General features: G+C 50.5%; 1 protein-coding gene across 3 annotated transcripts in view; it reads left to right on the top strand.

Moving 5' to 3' along the window:
- Nucleotides 1-1,782: 1,782 nt before the first annotated feature.
- Nucleotides 1,783-20,528, top strand: part of CACNA1E (calcium voltage-gated channel subunit alpha1 E) — a 210,875-nt gene continuing 192,129 nt past the window's right edge. For 2 of the 3 annotated variants that reach the window (XM_065409005.1, XM_065409003.1), the window contains exon 1: nt 1,960-2,225. In XM_065409005.1, the coding sequence (XP_065265077.1) occupies nt 1,960-2,225 (266 nt within the window). Of the gene's footprint in view, nt 2,226-20,528 lie in introns of all 3 variants that reach the window. The other variant, XM_065409006.1, reaches the window with a different exon arrangement.

Genomic DNA, 20,528 nt, shown 5'->3' with positions numbered 1-20,528 from the left:
CACTGTGCCTGGCGCTGTCCAACCATACACTGGAAACAGCTCCTGCCTTAATGAATCTATAATTTAAGCATTAAAGACCACATCTGGAAGTGGGCTCAGTGGGGCTTGTGGCAGATTGGGGGCCAACGATAGAGGGCATTAAAACAATGTTTTCAGGAGTGGCCCCTGAGTTGGGTGGTGCTCTGTTTTTGGGTGACCAACTCCAGACACCTGGGCCTGGTTTTTCAGAGATGCTGTGTACTGGCAATAGCTTTTGATGCCGGTTGGAGTCCTGGGGACTCAGCACCTCTGGAAAGGAGGCCAAGGTTTCCAAAGCTGGGCAGGAGGTGACCAGATAGTAAGTGTGAAAAATCGGGACACTTTTTTTTGGGGGGGGGGGCGTAGTTGTGTATATAAGACAAAGCCCCTAATTTGGGGAGGTCTGCTTACCCTCCTTGGCACCCACTAACTGAAGCACTGGAGATCAGTGGCCAGGCACTGGCTCCAGTGACCCACTGGTTGCTGGGAGGGTGCGAGAGGCAGCTGTTGGCACATCTGGCGCTGGCTGGCCTGGCTGGTGGAAGTGAAGGATGCCAATGGGATCCTGTGGAGCGGGGGCCGGATCTAGAGCCCATCCAAGGCAGCCAGGGACAGAGGGCACCCGGCCTTGGCTCGCGCCTCCGGGGGTGCGGAACTGGGCCCAGCCCCGAGCTGGCGCTGAGTGCGCGCAAGGCTTAGAGCGCAGAGCCTCAGCCTGCAGCAGCCAAACCCGCCCGGGGCCCCTCCGGCGCTGCGGGTGAGTTGGTGCCCAACAGGCCCGTGCCGGGAGCCCGGGCGGCCAGACAGAGGAGGTGCGGCTCCCTGCGGGGGCGCGTGCTGCTGGCTCCGGGGCTGTGGCTCCAGGGGCGGGGTGTGTGGGGGGGTGTTGCTTTAAATCCCTGCCCTGACTCAGCGCTTGGGGACTGCCTGGCCGGGGAGGGGTTTCCCCACGTGGCCCCGTGGGGAGAGGGAGAGTAGCGCGAGCCAGCCAGGCAGCAGCTCCTTGCAGCGGACTCCACTTCGCTTCTTTGTTCCCTCCAGAGCCCCCCTCAGCCTCCTTCCCGCGGCTCCGTCGCTCGCCCGCCCAAAGAAAGGCGCGGGGTGTAATTTTGCCATTGGCTCCCTGAGCGCTAACGAACGCGGGGGCTGCAGAGCCGCCGCAGCTTCCCCGCCGCTCGCCAGTCCGCGCCGGCCCTGTTCGCTGCATCCCCCGCCCTCCGCCGCGCGCGGGAGTGGGGGGTGCGCTTTGCTCCACGCGCGCCAGAGAGCAGCTGGGAGGCTGAGGAGGAAGATGGAGTCCCTGGCGAGGAAGTTCAGCGCTTGACTCTAGCGGGGCCGGCCTGCCACCTGTGCTCCCCGCGCCCTGTTGCACACTCCGCCCGGCTGCATGGCCCGATGGCAAGGCTTGGAGGCGTGGAGGCTCTGAGAGGCCGGAGCAAAGCGGGCTCTGGAGCGGCTCCTGTGCGGGGTTAAAGGCGGCAGCAGGGGATCCGACCTGGCCTTTTGATTTGCAACAAAGACCCGATACGATGCTGCGTCTGGTTTAACCCCTGGCTCCGGGGTAGAGCGCGCGGATGCTGCCTAGGGGCTGCGCCAAGGGACTCAGCCTCTCCGCCGCTTCCCCCCAGCTCCGCAAACTGTTACCCTCTGGGACAGCCGTCTGCCTGCAGCCTGCCTGCTCCCTGCCCAGGCGGCGGGGCGGTCGGGAGAAGAGCTCTGTCTCGCGGGCGGCCAGATCTAAAGCATGCCTCGGGGTTGGTGCTGAAAGGCTCCCTGGCTCCAGAGGAATGGAGGAGACTCAGAGCGCTGGCCATTAGACTGAGCAGCTCCGAGAGGGGGCTTACCGACTGGGATCGCTTCACCCCTTTCCCCTTCCACTGGCTCTGTTGCTTGGTAGTTGGTGGGTGCCTTGATTGGATCGCCTCTCTGTTTTCTTCCAGGATGGCTCGCTTTGGGGAGGCGGTGGCTGGCCGCCTGGGATCCGGAGATGCGGGCTCTGAACAGAACAGGATCCGCCAAGGACCCCCCGCGCCTTCCGGAGCGACCCCGGGAGCCTTCAAGCAAACCAAAGCGCAGAGGGCCAGGACTATGGCTCTGTACAACCCCATCCCAGTCCGACAGAACTGCTTCACAGTCAACAGATCCCTCTTCCTCTTTGGGGAAGATAACATGGTCAGAAAATACGCCAAGAAGCTCATCGACTGGCCATATCCTTTCCCCCCTCATTGCCCTGGTGAAAACCCTTGCTTCTCATGCCCGGATTTGCATCGGTGCAATTCCACAGCACATGTATGTTGCATTAGCTGGCAGGCACGCAGCAGTGTGTCTAAGGTAAGCGCCTGCCTTCTGCTTTCAGTCCAGAATCGATGGCACATGGAGACAGAGTGCCTAGGTTAATCGGGTGCGCTCCTCTCCATCCCCTGTCCCTCCAGGCTTGCATTCATTTCGGTTTCCAGGCTGTCTCTTTCTCCCCTTTCCTAGGTTTGGCAGGGCGAGCGGAAGTTGAGTGTATTGTCTCGTCGGGAATAAAGGCTTCAGTTAGTTGGTTTAAGAACTCTGGGCTAGAATCAAATTGGTCTCTGCAACCGACTCCAGAGACTAAGTTTTGGATCACCCATGGGACCATGTCTGGCGAGGAAGTGTGTGTGTGTGTGTGTGTGTGTGTGTGTGTGTGTGTGTGTGTGTGTGTGTCCGCATTCGGACCTACAACCAACTCACAGTTCAACTCCTCAGCTTCTCCTCCAACTCTGTAGACACGCAGAGAAACTTAAGAGGGGTCCCCCTTAGCTCATTGATGACTCTTCCCTCCTTCTCCCCAAGCCTCAAAGATCTTGAAATCTTTTTGCTCTTTGTTACTTGCTAGAATGGAGGAGGCATTGTGCAGAGTGGATTCTGTGTTCCTCTTTATGGGAACAGTCCCCTCCTTGCCCAGGCGTTCTGCAGGACTCTGCTTGGTGGTATGTTGCCTTCTAATAAATCCTTAATTTTATCCTCTCTCCCAGGGGCTCCCATGCCCTCCCCACGCCCCCACTGAGACATGCGGGAAACCTCTGCCTGTTTCAGTGCTGTGCTGGAACTGCTAAGGGACGGCTACACTGTTCTGGCACCGAATGGCCCAGAGCGCATAAGAAACTAGGTCTCCCTGCACTTGTGGCAGAGGGAGATGCTGAAAATTTCTGGAGGAGGCCTCCTCCGCTCCCCCCGCCTCAATTGGGCTTAGAACCAGAGCTGAGGTCGGCTGCCTTCTTATTCCACAGGGGCAGGGGGAGTGCAAATCCTTTGGGTGGGTTCAGGGCCTCAAGAAGCTTGTGCACTGCTGTCCTGCTGCTCCCCCACCAGGGTGTGTATTGCTGTTCCCCCCCCCTCAGCCATCCCCTTCCCTGGCTTCACCCCCCCCGCTGCTGTTCTGTGGGTGCTCCCCGTGCCCCCACTGCTCAGCCCCCTGCAGAGCTCCCCAGCTGCCGGCGGCCCCTGTTTTGAAGGACGCTCCCCTTTCAGCCCCTATGATAGCTCTGTGGTGTCCAATACTGCAGAGAACTTTGCCTCGGGTTACCCCAGGAGCCCCTCCCTTGTGTCCAGCGCCGGGCACTGGCTGAGAGAGCTCTCCTCTCCTTCCGTGTGATACCCAGGGGAGCTTCGGCGCCGCACAAAACTCCTAGTACCGCCGCAGAGACCTCCCCCTCCCTCCTTAGACAGCAGCCCAGACTCCACCCTGCTCATCAGCCTTTCTCCAATGCACGCGTTCAGCACCATAGACAGCTCCCCACCGCGCGGCGTTCCCACCGGCACTGCATGGCACTCGCCGGGAAATTCTGGCCGGGGCACGGTTACAGTTCCTGCTAGTGCTTCAGCCAGGACAGTTCCCTCTCCGTGGTCAGCCGTGTGCCAGGAAGGACGCCCTCTGTAAAGAGGTGGCAGCACAATGGAACCCCTGGGCTCACCCTGCATCGCTTGCTGTCCGGTGTATTGCAGAGGGAAGATTTTTGTGTAGGGTTGGGTGGGATGCAGGGCAACCTGGAAGTTTTGCAGTAGGATGTGGTAGATGGGTTGCTTTCACACTGCTCTCTTCTTAGCCTCCTTGCTGCAGAAGGTAGCCAAGCTGACAAGCTTAGAGCTGGCCATGTTCACTTTTACCTCTGCCCTATATTTTGCACTTGCAGTTACAAATGTCCATAGTTTCAGCCATTACTTTTCTCCCCGGACCCACTACTTGGCTTGCTTGAGGGATCTGACAACTCCTTGCTTGGATGTAAAGGAACTTGCCCTGGTACCAAATGAAAATTCCCTTTATCTGCTGCAAAGGGCTGATTTTAGAAAGGCTATAATATGAAAGGAGGCTAGAGGGATTGATTGAACAAAAATATGCCAAGAAAATAGTCCTGCTAACTCTGAGGTCCCAGTTCAGCAAAACTCTTAAGCACATGCTCAAGTGCTTTGCTGAAGTGGGCCCAATCCCCATGAGTGACATGATGAAAGATGTTAGGCCATTGGCAGTGCACATGAGGTAGTTAAGGCAAATGAAAGGGCTTTTTGATATTGAAGGAGCAGCTTAAGTCTATTAAATACTTCAGATGCTTTATGGTAGGTTTAAATCTCATTCTCCTAACTATCCATATAATGTATTACTCATCTCTGCAGTCTGGGCTGAGGTGTCTGAGCATAAGCATCAAGAGATATCTACAGCCCAGGAGTAGCTGTGCAAATTTCTTTGGGCCACTGCATGCCCTTTCTTAGATGAATAAGCCTTATTTTCCAAAATATGTCAAATTATTAATAAGCTTTGTTTTGTGAGATGGAAGGAGGGGCTAATTAATTTGCTTTATCATAATTTATTTATATGCTGCTGATGGCTGGAATCCCCAAGTGGGTCCCCTTGTATTAGATGATGTTCACATACATAATATAAAAACAGTCTCTGCCCCCATACAGCTTACATTCATAGTGCTTTCCTGCTATACTTAAACCCCTCCCCCCACATTATTCTTTCCAATAATTTACAAAGCATAACAATAGTTTAGATTTTAGTTCCATTTGTCAAAGTAAATACTATATTCCCATGCAAATGGTAGGCACAGTTCTAATTTAAATATTGGAATCCTGGTCTCCTTCTGATCACTTGTCCATTGAACAGATGGAACAAGTGAAGGTCTCATCTTTCCAGGGAACTCATCTGCCTGAAAGAGTTCATGCTGTTCTTCATCACATGACCTGGTAGCTTCCGCTACCACTTACGTTGACCGGGTTTTTTGACGATAACCTTGTACAACGAATGTGTGTCTTGGACAGAGTGGAATATGCACTGAGACTGAAAACTGAAATGTGGTTAAAGGCAAAGCGCCAATGCTGTGTACATTTCATCTTTTCAATCTGTCAACATAATACTGTGATCCTTCTGTTTTAGACAGCATGGAGGTACCATCATCTTGTGTTGTGGCAAAATGTCTGAAATGACAGGACAGTTTATATTGCACTTCAGTGGAGTGAGAGCTAAAAGTGCAATAATTTAGGACAGGGCTAAGCTTATAACAGAGTCTCCTAATGAGGGGGCATAGTAATTGCATACTATTATCAGATAATGTAAAATGCTTGTTATTTTCTCCCTGTAATTGTACACTGGTGCAATCAGTTAAAAGGGATAGTGCCTTTAACCAGTGCTACTGACTTCAAACAGTTGTGTGAGTGTCTCCACAGTCTACAGCAAAGCCTGCTGTTTGAATCCCAGAACTGCCTCTGAGCTTGCAATCAAACTAGTTGATGGAGGAGAGTCTTAGATCTTGACCACAGTAAATGAGAGGGTGACTTGCCCAAGGTAGGAGGCTGGCTATTTTCAGCGGGTGATTGGTGCTGGTTATCACGGGGGTGACACAGAGAAAAACCAACTTGGATCGGGAGGGTGTGGGGAGGAGAGGTGCCTTCTTTATCAAAATCCAGTTGACTAGGTAATAGGGATAAAAATAACTGGGAACTGGTGATTCAGGCCTGTATATCTGCTGGGTAAATGTGTAATTATAACCAGCAGCCTCTTCAGTTTTGCTTTTCAGTGTAAACAGGGATGATACGTAAGGAGGAAGAAAGAGAAATATGAGACAAGGGCTTTCTTTTCTTGTGGGGGATCCAATCCTCTCAATCATACAAAACTGAAAACCAGATTTATTAGCTTCAGGTGGAATTGCCCCTTTTTGGCTGTTAATGTGCAAAATACTAGGCAGGAGCCGGTTGTATTTTAGCTAAAGGAGCATTAGATTTGTTTTTCTTAAGTCATTTTTAAAATTCAAATGAAAATTGAATTACATCTGTTAAAAACAAAGCCCCATTCCTGCTCCCTTGACTGCACTTGTTCTGTCAGGGGAGCAGCTGTCAATGCCCAGACCTCCTGTTTTTATTTCATTTGCCTGGCTGCCTGGAGAACTACAATTCAGTTAGTGTGAGATGGGAAGCAGCTTATCAATATCTGCTCAATTCATCTTCTATTAATCAGGTTTGAGCACAACTAGACCAACTCCCACCTCCAAAAAAAGAAAAGAAAAAAAGTGTGTTGGGGAGAAGCAAACAAAAGCTGTGTTGTGATTATGGCTCCTTTTCCCAAGGACTGACTCGTGTGCATCTTCATGAATTATGCATTGACCATGCAGGCTTTCCTAGGATTACTTGGTGAATGCTGACATGTAAAGCTGTTGGGCTGATCTGAAGGTGCATGAAAGCTACTGCAGAGGGTCAGCTGGAGAAATATCCTGGTATTTTATTCTTTAACCCCAGTGTTGCTACCTATGGGGCTTGATTCTGCAAGGTTCTAAGCTCTCTGGCCCCAATCCAGCAAAGCAGTTGAGCATGTGCTTAAACTTTAAGCATGTGAGTTGTCCCATTGGCTTCAGTGAGGCCCTATGGTAGGGGAAAGTCAGCTGTAGAAATCTCCTGATTTTATAGTCGTCTTTCTTCTGCCATACTTCTCTAAGAGAGACCAAACCAATGGGTATGAATAAAAAGAGAATTTATTCTCTTCTTTCTCACCCTCCGCCCTCAGCTTGTCTGGACACCGGTGCAATAAATAGTGGGCACTTTTTCTGCGGGTGTCTTATCCCAAAAGAGAAATCTCTTTGTGTGTGATCTGCTGGTCCCTGGTTCCAGTCCTCTGTCTGCTTCTTTCCTGGTATCCCTGTTAATTCAATAAACAGCAGGGGGCATAGGGTCCCCCTTGATGCTTGTATGTATCCCCTTGTTAATATTTATCCATCCACACTGAGGGGAGAATGGCTTTCCATGAGACTTGCAGCTGACCCTCTCTTCTCCAACATCCCTATGCTAATCAAGGCCAGAACCCTCTATATAACAGTCGCTTACCTCAAACCCCTCCCCACAGGAACCCTGTCCTAGTCTGCGACAGAATGGCAGTGAATTTCCACATAGTTGTAATTTACAGGATAGCTGTAATTGAAATACATCCCAGTTGCATTTCCACATTTACTGTGTTCCTAACCGGGGACAGAAAGTCCAGAGCTAAGTTTTGGACATAGCAGCCTAGCTGTCCCTCCACTAGACTGGAATTGGAATTAGTCTGTGGATTTTGTTCTGTAGGAGACGCACATGGTTTAATTTTCTGCTCACATCACTGATACAGACTGAGGACGCATTCCTGTTTGCTGGCAGCATTGGCACTGCCTGCTGAAAACCAACAAAGCCGGAAAGAAGCCTCATTGAGACGTATTAGATTGTTCAGATGAAGGACAGTTGTGTTGATTGTGGTTGTTTAAAACCTCAGAAAGTGCTAGTTAACCCTGTTCGACTCAGGAACCATCTGCCGTTGTGCTGGGAGTAATGACCTAGTGGCAGTGTGTGTGCTGTATCATAATCATCCTGCTTAACTGGAGGAGTTCACACTACGGCCCAAACGTGCAGGGCTAAGCTGCAGTTGCTGGCCTCCGGACAACATTTCTCTCTCTCCCTTTGCCTTCATTTCATCTTCTCTGTTGCGCTGGCTCTGATGTCATCTGTATCAAAAGTTCCTGTGGCAGAGGTGGTCTTGTGACAACCACTTTGCAACAGTGCCCATTGAGATCCCAGATAGTGGGAGCCACATTCTCCACTGCCTTGCATCCTGTGAGGTCATTTGCACTTTTTGCCCCCATTATGCAGTCACTTTGCACAGGCGTACAAAGCAGTGGGGAAGATCCCTGAGGATCTTCGGGCTTGTCTACACTACCGCTGGGGTCAATCTAAGATACGCAACGTCAGCTATGTGAATAGCGTAGCTGTAGTCAACGTACTTAGATCTACTTACCGCGGTGTCTTCACTGTGGTAAGTCGACAGCTGACACTCTCTTTCTGGTGGCGTACCGGAGTCAATACTAGATGTGATAAATCAACCCCTGCTGGATCAATCGCTGCCCGCTGATCCGGCAGGTAGTGTAAACAAGCCCTTAGTTGCATTACTCTGTCTGGACACAATGGGGACTCTAGCAACGCCATGACAATGACCAGTGAGGACCTGCTATGCAAGCTTCCTTATGCAGTGCCCTATCAATGCCCAGCTGTTCTATGTCAGTGCCCAGCCAGGGCCATTGGTAGGCACTTCCTTACTACAGTGCCCTGTCAGTGCACAGCAGAGCCCTCTTAGTACCTAGCACGGATCAGCTGTGGGGGGATGCCTGACTGCAGTTCCCTGTCTCTCGTGCCCAGCCACAATTCCAGCATGCTGGCTTATGTACTGCAGTGCCCTATTAAAGGTGATTAGGGCCCAGAAAGGAGCCTTTAGAAGAGCAGTAAAAGTTTTGCAAGGACTTGTTTAAAACAAAACTGGCTAGTACTGGGAATTTCCTAATGGGAGTAACTTCATCCATTGGCTTATGCCTCGGGACGGTAGCATGGCCATGCTACCTGGGAGAAACATTCTGAGCCTTCTGACATCTTTCTGATGTTCTTTCAGTGCTGCTTTCTTTGCCTTTCATTCATTAGATTTCAAGCCTGCTTTGGGAGTAGGTGTAATGGCAGGTCCATCTTTCTGACAGCTGGAGAGAGAGAGAGAGGCTGCCTGTCAGATGGTGAATTTAAACAGAGGCAGCTGTTGTCATGGTGACGCCAAGTTGCATCCCATTGCTATGGCAACCAAAGTTAAAAAACTGATGTTAAGGCAGCAAAATCACATGATGTGATTCTTTTTTGTTTGAGAAAGAGAGAGAGAGAGAGAGAGAGAGAGAGAGATTTGGTTTCCAGTTAAGGCAAGGCTGGGTGGAGAAAAAACTATTTGTATACAGATATGATTGCATATATGACAGGTAAACAACCACATGCATACATTACAATGGCAAATTCAAACCTTATGTAGGTGGGGGCAGGCAGTAGAGTTGTGCCCACTTACACAGATCTGAATTTGGCCCTTAATGTAGATTTAGAGCGTGAACTTTTAGAATTGTATACCATGTTTTTTTAATGCTTCCAGATACTAAGTCTTATCTCCCTGTAACATAGACTGGCCTAAATCAAGAATAACTCCATTAAAGTCAACTAAGTGGCACTGATGTGAAAGAAGGAGAATTGGGTTCAATAGCCCGAATCCTCCGGTATGATGGAGGTCTCTTTGCTGCAAGACATCGGTGTGAAGAGATGAGGAGGAGGGGCTAGGGTGGTTGTACACCACATCTGTGCTCCCCCAATAGCAGGGGGCTGCTGTCAGCTTCTTTGGCACACACTGCAATTTAGAGCAGCCTCTGCGCTTTTCTAGCTTTCATTGGCAGTAAAAGCCCTGTCGAGGGCACAGCTCCAGTTGAGGATTGCTGGAGTGCAGCATGCATTAGCCATACCTCTTCTTTTGGCCATGCTCTGACAGGCTCCCTACAACTGGGGTGCTCTAGCTGCTCAATGTAGGCACTTTCACAGTTCTTTCGTGCTACTGGAGACAAATGGACCATATCAGAAATGTAGGTCTGGCCCATTATTTGTATCTATATCACGGTTAGGGCATGGGCAGTCATGCCTAGTGGGTAGGGCTGGAACTAAAGGTCAGAGCTGGATTTGGAAGCCAGGAACCAAAGCAAGGTGAAGGAGCAGGGTCTGTAACAGCAGCCAGGTTAGGATCTGCCTAGTTGCCCAGACACCTTCCTAGTGTTCCCACCCAGCTTAATAATGTGCCTGGACCAATCAGGGACTCCGGGAGCACTACCAATCAGGCTCCTTGTGGGTGACATATCCTGTGGTGTTGGGCCCACACGGCTCACAGCCCATCAATTGCGGTGCTGCCAGAGCTGTCAGGTGGTGGTGTGAATATGGCAGTTGCTTAGGGACCAGCAGACCCATGTTCCAGCCCTGCAGCTCCTCCCCATATGGAGACATGATTCAAATGCACATACCCACAAACACACATTATATAAATATATATTCTATAAGGTATATGCATAGAGTATTTTCAGTGCTATTTGCGTACCCAATGGCAATTGGTGTGTGTGGGTGATAGGTTTAGAGAAGTAATTCTAGAAGGAGCCCAGTCTTCTTTCAAGCATTAAACCAGACTTGAACAGGACAGAGGCATGAATGTCACAAGACTGAGTATGTTCATGAGACCATTATCGAAATTCCAGTGTTCAGAGCATTGAACTAAAGACAGCACCAAACAACAAACTTCCCTACCCACTGTAGAAAGGTGCTTCACTTTCTTGTGTCCCCTTTCCTTCCCCCATCAGGGTTAGTGAAGTGGGGATGTGGAGAAGCTCTGGGCTGAATTTGGGACAGTACCCTACAACTTTATTTTGGGAATAGGATCTTTCATGCAAAATGTATCCCAAAATTCCTTGCAGCGTCTACAGGAGAGGGGCAGGGAAGAGAAGAATTGCTTTCAGCTGCGATTTGGAATTAGATGGAGTGCTGGGGAGTCAGAGAGAGGAAGGGTTTTCAAGTGGCAGGGGCTGCGAAGGAGAAGGCTCCTTCACAGGGGTCACGTGCGGAGGGAGAGAGAGGAGATTGGTGGTAGACAAGCAGAAGGAATAGGGGATTGGGAGCAAAGAGATGAATGAATGAACATAGAGGCTGAATTCCCTCTCATCTCAGAGGGGAGTGCTTCCTCCAGGGTTTGGATTAGGGTCTATCGATGGGGGAAGTCAGAGTTAAATGAAGATGGAGACCGAGAAGAAGCCTAGGAGAAATTGGTTCCTTGACTGCAGGGCTGGGGGATCATTGGTGAGGCGGTGTAGCAAATCCTGATTTAATAAACATGGGAACTGAATTCCTTTCCCTATCAGCTGGTTTCTCTAAGGCAGACTTTTAAAAGGGTCCGGCCTCTATGCAGATGCTAGGATAGCTTCAGCCCCCAGTCCTCTCAATCCCACCCTTTCACCAGCATATTTCATTTCTGAAGGCAGGGAGGGGGTGAGGAAGCTAGCATGATCTCACTGCTTTCAGATCACTAACTCACAGATGCTGCAGGTGAATCTGTGAAGGCTTTCTGCAGCACTCAGCCAGGGTGTGATTTATGTCCTATCCAGCCATTTGGGTATATTGCATCAGCATGCTGTCAGAATCATAAATTCTCCTTCAGGGCTTGGATCTGGGCGTGCTTTCTGCATGAGCAATAGACTCTGAGTGAGTCTGGTTTTAGCTCTTATCCTAGACCTGTTCCCTTGGTGGTTCTGGTGTAGGTGCACACTCCCTTGTGACCAGAGGGAAGCACGCAGTAGCATAGAGGCTGCTCCCCCAAGGCCCATATTCCTTAGCTAGCTGCTCTTCCTAGGAGAAGGGAAAGAGCTCCACGTTCCCTTCTGTTGCTCTGCTTAGCTAATCCCCACGTGGTAACTTCAAAAAAGTTCTGCCTCTATCGCTCTGATGTAATTCAGTAGATGATGGAGGAGAAGGGGGCACAGCACCGAGCACCATCCCTACTATTACACAGACTTATGGCTCAAGCAAGACCAGGTCAGAATCTAGTGGAGTGCTTCCAGGACAGGATATAGCTGGGGGTGGGGGAGAAGAGTGGGTTATTGCTGAAGCCTGGGCTAATTTCTGTCTGGCTTGATGACTAACAACAAGTCAACACTGCTTCCACTGGCCTCTCATCTCCTTCCCCATCTTGAAATTCACCAGGAAGGAAATTAACAAATGGCAGGTGTGCAGCATGGCTGGAATTAGCTGAGTTGCTAAGGAAACAAGTCAACTATTCAAGGGAGAGAGCATTGGATAAAGGAGATAAATCAATAAGAAAACCTATTTTTATCGTTTCCTTAATGATCTTATCCAAGAAGCTAGATGAAGGTAAAATGAGAGAGCTGGAGAGAGACAGGCTCTCATTACCAGGCTCAGAGGGAGGCAAGTGTTACTGTGCATTTTGGGTGACTGTAAGTTTTGTATAATTAGACACCTAACAAGGAAGGAAGCGGGAGAGAGACAGGGCATCTTCTGGGGATCCCCAACTCTGAGCTGGGAGGATCATCACCTCCTTGGCAGAATGAAAGGCAGACTGATTTTAGTGTTTATTGAATCTCCCCTCACACTTTTGCTAATAGTTTCCAACTCTTATCTCTCTTGGGGTGGAGCAGAGGAATTTGGGGATCTCCAGGCCATTTACAGCCCAGTTTTCCAAAGTGTTCTCTTGGGTCCAAAACTGAGAGACCATGGGCCTAATTCTCTGAGGTGCTGAGAGCCCAGAGTGGCCAATGATGTCAGCTGGAACTGTGGGTGCTCAGCCCTGCTGAGATGTAGGGTCAAGGTGTCACACGGTGGGCACCTAAAGCATGAAGCTTTGAAAATGAAAAGCCACTTTTGAAAATGTTGGCTCTAACTCCTCCCCTGATCTGAGTGAAGGAATCTTGTCCTCACATTGGCTGGGCCAGCTTACTCAGGGACACTCGCTCAGTGCTAGGTGTTCTGGAGGAAGGGGGGTAACACAAAGGCAGCAACACCCAAAGTTGACCCGTTTGAGGGCTTCATTGATAACTTGCCCAAGAACCCCACTTCATTTGTACAGAATGGGGCCAAGCAAAGCTGCCCACTTCGGTCTGGAGGTATGGGGCCCATGGAGGCTACAGATCCCTGCATGCAATGCTCAGTGTCGATCTGAATACTTGCACTTGGTGTAAGAGCAGTATATGCTTGGGCCTTGAGGGTGGGATTCCCAAAGGAGATGGCCTAATACTATTCCCTTTGAAGTCAGTAGTGAAACTCCCTTTGACTTCAGTTGGGGAAGAATTGGGCCAACACTGTGCTCTCGAACCCCCCACCCATCGTCTCTGTGCACCACACCTCTGTGTTAAGGATCAGGCGGCTACAAGCCACTTCTCCCCTCTTAGTGGAATTGCTCAGCTTGGGTCTGTGTTCACAGAGATTAGAGAGCGCTGCCCTACCAGACACTGCCATTGCCTCTGTCCCACTCTGTAATGCCCCAGCCACAGCATTCATGCCTCCCTCTGGCTCCTGCCTCTATCAGAGCTACCTGGTTTTTCCATCTGGATTTTTCCATCCTGGGATAATCAAATTTAAAGATTGCATGAAGGAGAGAGGGGCATTAAATGTCTGGCTCAGAAAGGAAGGGAGTGAGAAATAGCAAGCACCACTTGTCAGGGTGAAACAGACCCTGCGGGAGGAAAGGGACTCCAGTGCTGCCAGCCAGCTCCACACTTCTCATCTAGGCAAGTGGATCTAGCGCCTAGGGACTTGTCTTGCTCGCTGCAGCACCACTGCTAAAGCACTTGTTTTCTTTGAACTAGTGTTAATTGCTCACAGGTTTTCAGGAAAAGGGAACAAAAGACCCAAAACAGGCCAGTGGCTCATGTCCAGATATTATTTCTTATGTAATTGCTAGAAGTTGGCGGGTGTGGCTGGGGAACAAAGCAACGTGTGGCCTTAACAGGAGCCTTGAAGGGAAATCACAGCTGATATAAAGCCCCCTGGGAAAACTTTTTGGTACCTGGTTGGTCAGCTCATGGCAGTTTCCATCACTCTCTTCTGGCCCCACCCTGTAAGGTAAATGTTACGATTGAGCACAGAACATCCCCAGTTTGCGGGGTGGTGGCACCATAGATTTATATCGCTTTTCATCTGAGAATGGAGAACCTGCCACGCCACTCAGAGTGTCCTGCCTCTAGTAGTGCCCTTGTCTGATGAGACCCACCCTCCCCCAAGGCCCACCACTGTGCAATGCTGCAGGTGGCCGACGCCTTCCTGCCTGACTGCTGGGGTGCCCAGCATATGCTCTGTAGCAGGAGATTTGATCCACCTCAATCTTATCCTTTCTAATGACAAGCGTAATTAATGCTGCCATAGTTAATATCAATAATAGGATGTGACTTCACGGCAGTTAATTCCACAGGATGACTATGTGCTGCATAAAGTAATATTTCCTTTTATTTGTTTTTAAATTATCGGCCATTAATTTCATTGAGTGGCCTGGCTTGTCCATACCTCATCTGAATCCCCTTTGACTCCTCTCTGTACCAGGCTAAAGAAGTCTTAACTTCTGCAATTGCTCATCTTGGCGAGATCACTGGAGATATGGATTGAAAGCCTGTCTTTGGTCACCAGATAGGTGATACTCCTGCCCTACTTTCACGAAGCTGCAGAAGTGAAGGGACATGCCCAAAAAATTGCTCAGGTCTTAGACCAAACCCAGAGGGTCAACTCTCCCTGCACCTCCAAAGCCCTCAGCCACAGAGTCATGCAAGGCTCAGTCCTAGCTTCGTATAGGCGTGCCAGCAGTACCCAGCCCTATCTCACCTCTCCCGCAAAGGTAGATGTCACAATGTTCTAGTTCTCCCAGTGGCTATCCAAAACCAGCACCTGGATAGAAGAGCAGCTGGCTGAAGCTTAACCCAGGCAAGAATGAGGCAAGGATGGTAGCAAGAGGGAAGTGCTTTGAAGAGCCTCCCACTTCTATAGTCTCACCCACGATCTGGGGCATCTGGCCTCAGATTAAGTTGGTCTGCAGCTTACAAGTCCTTTTGTACTTCTCAGCTTCCCTGTGTCTGGCCAGAAGATTATGCCCCATGCTATGGGACACAGACCTGGTTATGGTGATATGCACGTTCATGATCTCCAGGCTTGAGTAGGGTAATTTAGTGTGTCTAGGAATGAAGCCACAGGCCCTAAAAAAGCTCCAGCCGATGTAAAGCACAGCAGCCCATCTGCTTAGCACCGCAAGTCACTCTGGTGCTCGGCTCTCTGCATGGGCTCACTATTGAATGGGAGTCCAGTTCAAGGTCTGTCTGGCCCGCTATTCAAAGCTGCCCACAGGTCTGGCCCTGGATTGCCTCTTCCTCATCACAACCACCCCCAAACCACCAGCTGTTTCAGGGAAGCAATTATACTGTTGACCAGCAGGGGGCGGTTCTGAGAGCTGGAGGCAGAACTACCCAGGAGATGGGCCTAAACGGTGGACCTCACTTCTGGAACATCTGCCAAGGGAACAGGCCTCTCCACTTTCAGAGCTAAATGCAGACATCACTTCTGCTTAGCTTTAAGTCACATTCCTCCTTCCCTCCCTCCCTCCCTCCCTCCACACTGATCAAACTATTCTCCTACGGGCTGGGGAGAGGAAAGCAGACAGAGAAAGATTGTTGCTTCCGACTTTAAATACTTGGGAGAAGTTCAGTTTCGATGGGGATGGGGCACTACAAAGACCTGCACAGAAAGAGAAATGGTGGAAATGAGTAGTTTGGTCTCAATGTAATCCCTTGCCAGTGGATGTTTGTTCAGATCCCAGAGCCATCCCCACCCCGTGACAGTCCATGCTAACCAGAGAACTGGAGCAGCCCAGGGAGTGCAGGTCGGCATTGAGGTGGATTGGCAGAGGAGACAGTGCAGGGCACTGCAGATCAGGACTAAGGTACATGACTGAGGGTGTGGGTCCTGGCATAGCAGGAGGGGCGGTGGGGTTGGTGAAGTGCGGTGGCAGAACCATGCCGTGGGATGGCTGCACAGCGCATGTGCTTCTATCTAGACATGCATGGCAGGGCCAGACGGTGGGCAGCTGGAGAGGAGAAGTTGATTGGGGCTCTGGTTTAAACGCACAATCCCTCCCTGTCAGGATTATTTCAGGAGTTCTGCTTTAACTCCAGTGGCACACACTTGGCAGAAGTCCCTGGCTGCTCCCTTCCTGCCGTGCAGCTCTCCAGCCAGCCAGCTCCAACACAAACATACAAACCAACTTACGGGACATCACTTCTGCTTCCCCAGGGCTCCCTATCCTGCCTCCTGGTCAGCAATCCCCTCCTGTGTTTTTCCCAGGGGAGTAACTCAGCCCCTCTGTGAAAAGTGCTGAGCCTAACTGAACTCAACTGGGCCTAATTAGCTCTCTGAGCTAATGCTGAACCCTAATTGCTAGGCTGCTGCCTGGTGCAATGGGCCCCCCTGGGCACATCACTGCGTTGCAGGGCAAGGCACCAACAGACCTGTCCAGCCTGCCCCACCATGCTCCCAAACTGTCACAAGACCTAGAATTCACCCAGTTTCTTTTACAGGGAAGATCAAGCCCAAAATTAAACGAGGCACCTGTGGAGACCTCCTGCCTGCTGTGTAAACAGCCACTCCTATTCACTTTGCCTGGGATCTTTATTCCCATAACACAGCTGGTACAGTGAATTGGTGCACTGGATCTACTGCCTCCTCTTGAACTCTGGGAGGAAAATGTCCCCCAGGAAGCGGGAGCATGGCAGTTGATTCACTCACCTGCCGGGGTAAAGAGGTGTCTGTTCTCCATTAGTATCTCACTGTTCTTGAAATATGACTCTCCATCCCGAAACAGTGGTGTATCTAAGGTCCCCTCCTTCTGCCTCCCAGCTGCGAGGTAGCAGGGGCTAGGAAGCATCACCCGTCTCCTCGTGTTCATTGATGACAATTGTACTTTTATTACAAAGACGCGTTAAAGATCAGTGGTCACTGACAAGGATTTAGTCATCTTTTTGCTCTGAAGGGAGCTTTGTTTTGGCTCTGCTGGGCAGCAGGCCAGATGGGAGGAGGGAATTCTTTACATGTCCGGCTTGTTTAACACAGCCGTCTTGAGATCAAAGGATCAGGGGGCTAGGCTTCATGCTCTCTTCTAAATGCGAAGAACCCTCAGTTTATTCCTCCTCCCCCCAATTAAGAGAATGTTAATATCTAGGTGATTTGTAGTGGGGTCAGTCTAATTTGAAAGCTAATAATCCTAATAATTAATTGCCATGTGTATGCTATATCACCTCTCTTTGCCAAGGACCCTAGCTGCTTCATGATAAAACACATACAGACTCAGGCCCTGCAGTCAGATCAATGCGCCTGGGGCCTTACACCTGGGTGGGCTCCCTTTGAAATCATTGATCCAGATTTTTCAAAGAGACCAGTGATTTTGGGTGCCTCCATTTCAGGGTGTCCAACTTGAGATGCCTTAAAGGGCCCAAATTGTCACCCACTTCTGAGACTTAGGCTCTGCCAAAGCATCTCGAGTGGACACCTGTACTTGGAGGCATCGCTTTTTGAAAATCTTGGGCCTCCTTGTGGGTGTCAAGGTGCACCTACACTGCTTGGAATCTAAATGCTGGGCCTTACAGAGTTCTACACACAGCTCCTTACTCCTGGCTGAAGTCCCATTGATGGTAGATTGTCATCTTCAGGGCAGGGAGTGTCCATTTCCTGTATTTGTCCCGCATGCTGGGTCCCCTATCCTGACTGGGGACTATCATGTTATAGATATTGGATGGTGATACTGATTTTGAGGGTCCACAGGGCTGGGGCTGTTTTCAGATCAGCCCCTAGAGGTCAGATCCTTGGAGAGTTGCCCAATGTGGCTCAGGTTCATGAGGCTGAAATATGGTGATTAGCACCCATGTGCCAGTGCAATCGGTGTGCCAGGCCACAGGCTTTTGGAAAGAGAGAGGTGCATTGATGTGCTCTGGAAAGGCCTTACTCTGTGCTTGTGTTTGGGCTAAACGGGGGGAGGGAGGGAGCTCTGAGATCAGAGCCCAGCAGCCATATCTCCTTGGATCCCAGAGGGACAGATGGAACATACCCCAGGGAGTCAGATGTGGCATCTAGGACCCAGACCATTAATGGCCTGAACAGTCAACCCCCCAACCTTTTAAAGTCGATCCCTGCCCACGCTGCCAGGTGGTGAAGGGCACACAGCAGCAGGTAATATTAATAACAATAATAATATTAGTACTTGGTCCCTACATAGTACATTCCAGCCCCAAAGCTCCGCCTTGCCTACCCTCCAGCAATAATGGAGTTGCTACATAATGGTAGGAGTTGACAGATCAGCCTTTTCAGTAGCCCACATTAAGTGCATATTGCACAGTCTGACCTCAGCATCACAAAGGGCCTCCTGCGTAACAGTTATCAGATCAGCATGGGAGAATTACAGCTGCAGTTGAGCTGGCAAAAACCAGCCTGCACTGTTGTTGTTATATAATGTGCAGCTTACAGTAGTGCCTAGAAGCCAGCCAGGTCAGGCTCCATTGTGCTAGGCACAGGACAAATGAATAGGTAATGTCATTCTCTGCCCCAAAGAGCTTACAATCTCGAATCCAAGCCATAACAGGTGGGCTGGGGGAACCAGGGGGATTGATATGCCAGGTGTACGCCATCCTCAGACAGTCAGCAGCAAAGCTGCTAGCTGTTGTCAGAGGGCAGAGTCCTTATGCATTACAGCAGAGGTGAGTTTTGAGGAGGTCAAGGCAGCAGCTGTATGGATTTTGCCTGGGAGCACGAAAGTGCTTGTGGGGGAAGAGGAGAATCAGGCAAGCTGGGCTGGCAGCGCTTGCAGAGCAAAGGTGGGAGTCGACCTTGTGATCCTTGTGACCACAGCTAATGCCAAATCTTCCGAGATCAGCCCCTGCTCTAAAGCTGTGTCCAGGATGAGATTCCCAAGAGCACTCACCATCAGCCTCACTCTGCTCCCATTAAAATCAACAGGGAAACTCCCATTGAATCCGACAGGAGCAGAGTTGGGTCAATGCTGAGTGCTTCTGAAAATCCCACCTTTAGGTTCAGAGTATGCTGCCCTCTGAGAGACTCCCCTTTACACCCCCTTAAACCCGGGGGTATGCTGCCCTCTGAGAGACTTCCCTTTACACCCCCTTAGACCCTGGGGTATGCTGCCCTCTGAGGGACTCCCCTTTACACCCCCTTAGACCCTGGGGTATGCTGCCCTCTGAGGGACTCCCCATTACACCCCCTTAGACCCTGGGGTATACTGCCCTCTGAGGGACTCCCCAGTACATCCCCTTAGACCCTGGGGTATGCTGCCCTCTGAGGGACTCCCTATTACACCCCCTTAGACCCTGGGGTATGCTGCCCTCTGAGAGACTCCCCATTACACCCCCTTAGAACCTGGGTATGTTGGCCTCTGAGAGACTCCCCATTACACCCCCTTAGACCCTGGGGTATGCTGCCCTCTGAGAGACTCCCCATTACACCCCCTTAGACCCTGGGGTATGCTGCCCTCTGAGAGACTCCCCATTACACCCCCTTAGACCCTGGGGTATGCTGCCCTCTGAGGGACTCCCCATTACACTCCCTTAGGCCCTGATTGCTGCCCTCTGAGGGACTCTGCATTACACCCCCTTAGGCCTGGTGGTATGCTGTCCTCTGAGGGACTTCCCACTACCGAATGGCTGACTTGTGGAAATTCTCCTCACGTAACCTCTTTGACCCATCTAAGATAATTTCAGTCTTGCCGTATTTTTTGTTTCTGATTCCTTGATAAGTGCTGACAGCATGCTCTGTGCTGGGCTGTGTGATCCACTATAATCAAACGAGCCCCTGGCCTGGAGAGCTGTAGTTCAGTCTCCAGCCAATTCCAAGCCACCCAATATCTCATTTCCTCACTGCAAGCACCCAGATGCCTAATAACCTTCTCAAAGGCTGGAGAGGGGGCAATGGGTATTGTTTGGTCCAAACCTCACTCAGAGCTCCTAGCGATACCGTGCAGAAATGACAGCACATCGGAAGCTGCATTGATCCCTAAGTGACTGCAGAAAGCATCTGAGCTACAAGGTTGATGGGAATTGAACCAATGATACCAATAGGGAATGTTCTATCAGGCGTGGCCCAAATGGGTTCCAAACATCCCCAGTCATATCCAACTGACCAGTGGGGCAATGCAGTGGAATATGATGAGCAACGCGATAATAGCAGCAAGGAAGGACAGATCTCCTCTGTCCATTGTAGGGAGTGCCTCATTTATGACTCTAACAAAGGTAGATTCAGCCGTGTGTCCTTGCCTGAAACCAGACTGAAATCAGTCAGATGCACGAGTAAGCCCAGTGTTTCTCTGCCATGGGTCTTAGCCAAAAATGGCAGAGTATGGACTGGTCTATAATTCCCAAGCCCAGCTGGGCTGAGCTAGGCTTTTATAAATGCAGGTGACTGATGTTAAATTCCATATTGGGGGCTGTATTTAATGCCAGCCTGGGCACTTATTGGCTAGAGAGGCCCCCAAGGAAATGGCAGGTTGGGGGCTTGCCTGAGGATGGCAGGTAGGACTGAGCGGGGAAGGAGGGGTGTGAGGCTACGAGGGATCGTCGAAGCACTGGGGTTTCTCCAGATTCTCAGCAGAATTTGGT

Source organism: Emys orbicularis, chromosome 8, assembly GCF_028017835.1.
Source record: "Emys orbicularis isolate rEmyOrb1 chromosome 8, rEmyOrb1.hap1, whole genome shotgun sequence".
Lineage (NCBI taxonomy): Eukaryota > Metazoa > Chordata > Testudines > Emydidae > Emys > Emys orbicularis.
The sequence above is the reverse complement of the archived record's forward strand: the minus strand, read 5'-3'. Positions and strand labels throughout refer to the sequence as shown.